This window comes from Leopardus geoffroyi, chromosome B2 (genome assembly GCF_018350155.1).
Source record: "Leopardus geoffroyi isolate Oge1 chromosome B2, O.geoffroyi_Oge1_pat1.0, whole genome shotgun sequence".
Lineage (NCBI taxonomy): Eukaryota > Metazoa > Chordata > Mammalia > Carnivora > Felidae > Leopardus > Leopardus geoffroyi.
The window spans coordinates 2,262,337-2,266,486 of record NC_059332.1 but is presented as its reverse complement, the minus strand read 5'-3'; the positions used below and the strand labels follow the sequence as shown (position 1 = coordinate 2,266,486).

The window sequence follows — 4,150 nt, the reverse complement described above, 5'->3', positions numbered from 1 at the left end:
ACCATGAGATAATGACCTGAGCTGAAGTCAGACACCCGACCGACTGAGCCACTCAGGTGCCCATTCAAAAGTCATTTTTAATGAATGAGGTGGCTCATCATAAATTCAAGCGAGGTGCACACCTCACATTGCACAGCATTACACACATTACACATAAGCACCGCCTGCTGTATTGCTACCTGATGCTCCCATTGTCCCTGGGATGAGTGCATCATGCCATCGCCCCTATGACATGAAGTCTATGTAAAATTACTGTCACACAGGTACGGTCACACTGGGGCCTAATATCTGAATGACTGTGTCAGGATTGGTGTTCCCAGGATTTCCTCTGAGCTAAATTTCATCTATCCCGTGGTTGCCCACCAATTCTGTGAAGAAGCTGTGACACAGTCAACTTACAGACCTTCTAACAGAGCCATGATCAAATGCAAGAATAAATGATATGCCTCCGGAAATTGCTAGAAAGTGCTAAAATGTTAATATTTCTTACACTGTTTTTGTGGTTCCTATTCTCATTTTGTGCACGCCTTTATCATATGTACATAAATGTCTTTTTGCAATTAGAATGGTACTCCCAAAAGAGGAAGAAATAAGAAAAGGATTTTTTAATTAATATGATGGAGATGCACTGGGACGCTAAACCAGCCTCTCCGGAGGTTGCAATGAATCCACGAGCTTGGAACATTCATTGCATAAAAGAATGAGGTATAGGGGAGAACTGGGTTAGCTCAATTGGTTCAGCATCCAACACTTGATTTTGGCTCTGATCATGACCTCACACTTTGTGAGTTTGAGCCCTGCATCAGGTTTACTGCGAACAGTGCAGCGCCTTCTTGGAATTGTTTCTGTTTCTCTCTGCTGATTCTCTCTCTCTCTCACCCTCTCTGTCCCACTTACTCTTGCTCTCTCTCAATAAACAAACTTTTTTTTTAAAGTTTTTTAAAAAAAAAAAATGTTACTTTAAAAAAATGAACGAGGTAAGGAAATTCCCTTGAGAGTCATCAGGAGAATGTTGGACGACACATGAAGGACACAAAATCTTAAAGCCTCTGACATTTGAGCCTCCATCAAAGGCTCTTCCCCCCAGTCATATGGAGCCCCGACGGAACACCTTCTCCATTGCGCCCATCACATCCTTGTTCTGCAAGGTATATATGACAGGGTTGACCATGGGGGTGACGATGGTGTAGAAGAGAGAAATGAACTTGCCCTGATCCTGGGAATGGTTGTTGCTGGGCTGCAGGTAAGCATAGATGGCTGTGCCATAGAACAGGGAGACCACGGTGAGGTGGGACCCACATGTCCCAAACACTTTCCTCTGTCCTGCGGCTGACTTTATTCTTAACACTGCCCTGACTATCCGACCATAGGAGAATGTGATTAATGCCACAGGTATGAAAAGAAAGATCATACTGAAAAATAAGATCTCGGACTCATACACAGTGGTGTCAACACAGGCAAGCTTGAGCAATGGGGGAACCTCACAAAAGAAGTGCTCTATTTTATTTCTCCCACAAAGCGGTATGAGAAAAATGAGCACCGTCTCCAATGAGGAGTTGGCAAAACCAGTGAACCACGATGCAGAAGCCATCAGGGCACAGAGACGGGGGTGCATGATCACTGTGTAGTGCAGGGATCTGCAGACGGCTGCGTAGCGGTCAAATGCCATCACCCCCAACAGAATGCATTCTGTGGATCCCAACCCTAGAGAGACAAACAGCTGAGCTACACAGCCAGCGAAGGAGATAGACTTGTCTGCTCCCCTGAGATGAACCAGCAGCTGAGGAACAGTGCTGGTCGTGTAACACAGGTCCAGAAAGCTTAGGTTGGAGAGGAAAAAGTACATGGGAGTCTGCAGGTGTGGGTCCAGGCGGGACAACGCAATGATGCTTGTGTTTCCCAGCAGGGTGAGCAGATAGAAGATCAGAAGAACCACAAAGAGGACTCGCTCCAGCTGAGGCCGGTCAGAGAAACCCAGCAGGATAAAGCCCGTGAAAGAACTGCCATTTTTCGGGTCCATCCTTTCTTACCACGTGTTTCCTGTCAAGACCAAGTATTTAGCCATTTTTAAAGAAATGTTCTAAAAAATAAAAAGGAGGCAGGGGGTGGACTTATCATGTTAAAAGACATAGCCAGAGAATTTTATCACTAACTATTTGAATAAATGGTGTACTCATTGAAATTGCCATAGCTCATACCAATTTAGTTCCACATTATCAAAAAAGTAAATCATTAATATTTCATATATGAAAAATCAAATAATGAACCTTGTGTTTGTGTCAGTCATAGGTATAAAAGTTCTCTAAATCTCATCATAATAGGACTGAAACTACCATGAAAATGTAGCTACATTTTAGAGAAAATGGGGATCAATGAAAAAGAGAGAGAACAATCAGAAAGAATAGGAAAGAGATGCATACAGAGGGAGATTCATTATTTTAAATATGTATCTCATAATTCCACACAACTAGATTTGCACACACCTCACATGCAGTACTTTATAATACAACATAATGTCCAAATACATCCAGATATAGGAATTGATGACCTACAATATACTTATACAAAGAAATTCAACTACATTCAAAATACCAGTACTAGATCTGCATATAAACACACATTGGGGTTTTTTCCCCTATGGCAATAAAATAAATAACCAGAGAGAACCAGAAAATAGCACCATTCAATTACAGTGCTTAACTTTTGTCCTAAAGATGCTTAAAATTACCATACCAATTAATAAAACTCCAAAATTTCAGTGGCTGTACAGAGTCTGTTGGAATCAGAACTCCAAAATCCAGTGCCCAACATTTTCCTCTTCCTTCTTCAGATTTCTGTTTTGCACATTACACCAACTAGACTCTGTAAAATTCCTGAAAGATGTAGGATTATTCAGTATCAACATTCTAATCAGAATAAACTTTTAAAAGTTATCCAACCATATAATTTTGACAGACTGTAATGCTTTACATCACTTCCTATGATAAAATAAGTAAATAGATACACACACGGATATAAGGACAGAAACCTTCTCAAAAGCAATGACAGATCAAAGCACTATAATGCGACACTTAATGTATACAAGGAAAGGCATAAACGAAACGTTATTTTGGGATGATACACGATCTCAGATGTCCGTCCATATTAGGTTAATTGTCACCTTTCTGGAAGCTACCTTGCAGAGTTAGTGACACTGGACCAAATACATTGCCAAATATAAGGCTAGTTGATGACCCTTTTCATCCAATGCTTACCACCGAAGAAGACGACTAGTTATACGCTGGCCATAAGGAATCAGAAAATGAACATTTCAGTTCTATCATGTTCAAATCATTGGTAATACGGTACATTTTTTATTCTTCGAAGACGTTTTAAATCCGAAGCATGACCGCAGGGAGGCACACTGATGGGTGAAAGAAATTGGTACAAAACTGGCATAAGATAAATGTTCATCAAATGTGAAAAAGGATGTGATATTTCACCCTATTTTATACCTCCCTTTCCTATAAAGATGTGATCAGTGTTATCAGTGATATTTGTTTATCAATGATAAACAAAATCTATGCACAAAAAATTTCTTAATAGAATTAATTACACAGGTGTTTGAGACAGTCAAATCTGCAACACAAGGGAATATCACCGGACTCACACCTGCTCAGAAGACCAATAGAAACACACAATGGTTTAGTGTCATGCAGACACGTACAAATATAGATATAGACATAGATATAGGGAGACATAGATATAGATATAGATAGATAGATATCTATATAGATATCGATAGATATATTTATGTGATATCAATTACAGACAAAATTTTCAATGTGCCTATTAGTGGAAGCACCCACCAAAGTGAAGGAGGGCAAACATAAAATGCTAACTCATCCAAGTAAAACAACAATATAACAATGCAATATTAGAATAAAATAATGATATATTTTAATGTTATATCAATAAAGACTAAGAAGGCAGTTGAGAAAAAATAAAACTGTGGTGAGATGAACTTGTAAAATGATTTGCTGCTTTATGGGATTATATGTGTGTATGGATTTGTGTGTGTGTGTGTGTGTGTACGTGTGTGTTTAATATATATACGTATATACACATACATATACATATAGAAACAAATGTGGATGCAACTGTCATGATA

The 4,150-nt window shown here is 39.3% G+C and overlaps 1 protein-coding gene across 1 annotated transcript; it reads right to left on the bottom strand.

Moving 5' to 3' along the window:
• Positions 1–920: 920 nt before the first annotated feature.
• On the bottom strand, positions 921–2,020 carry LOC123609450 (putative olfactory receptor 2B8). The gene has a single exon (XM_045500519.1). The coding sequence runs from the start codon at positions 2,018–2,020 to the stop codon at positions 1,088–1,090; it is 933 nt and encodes a 310-aa protein (XP_045356475.1). The 3' UTR covers positions 921–1,087.
• Positions 2,021–4,150: the final 2,130 nt, after the last annotated feature.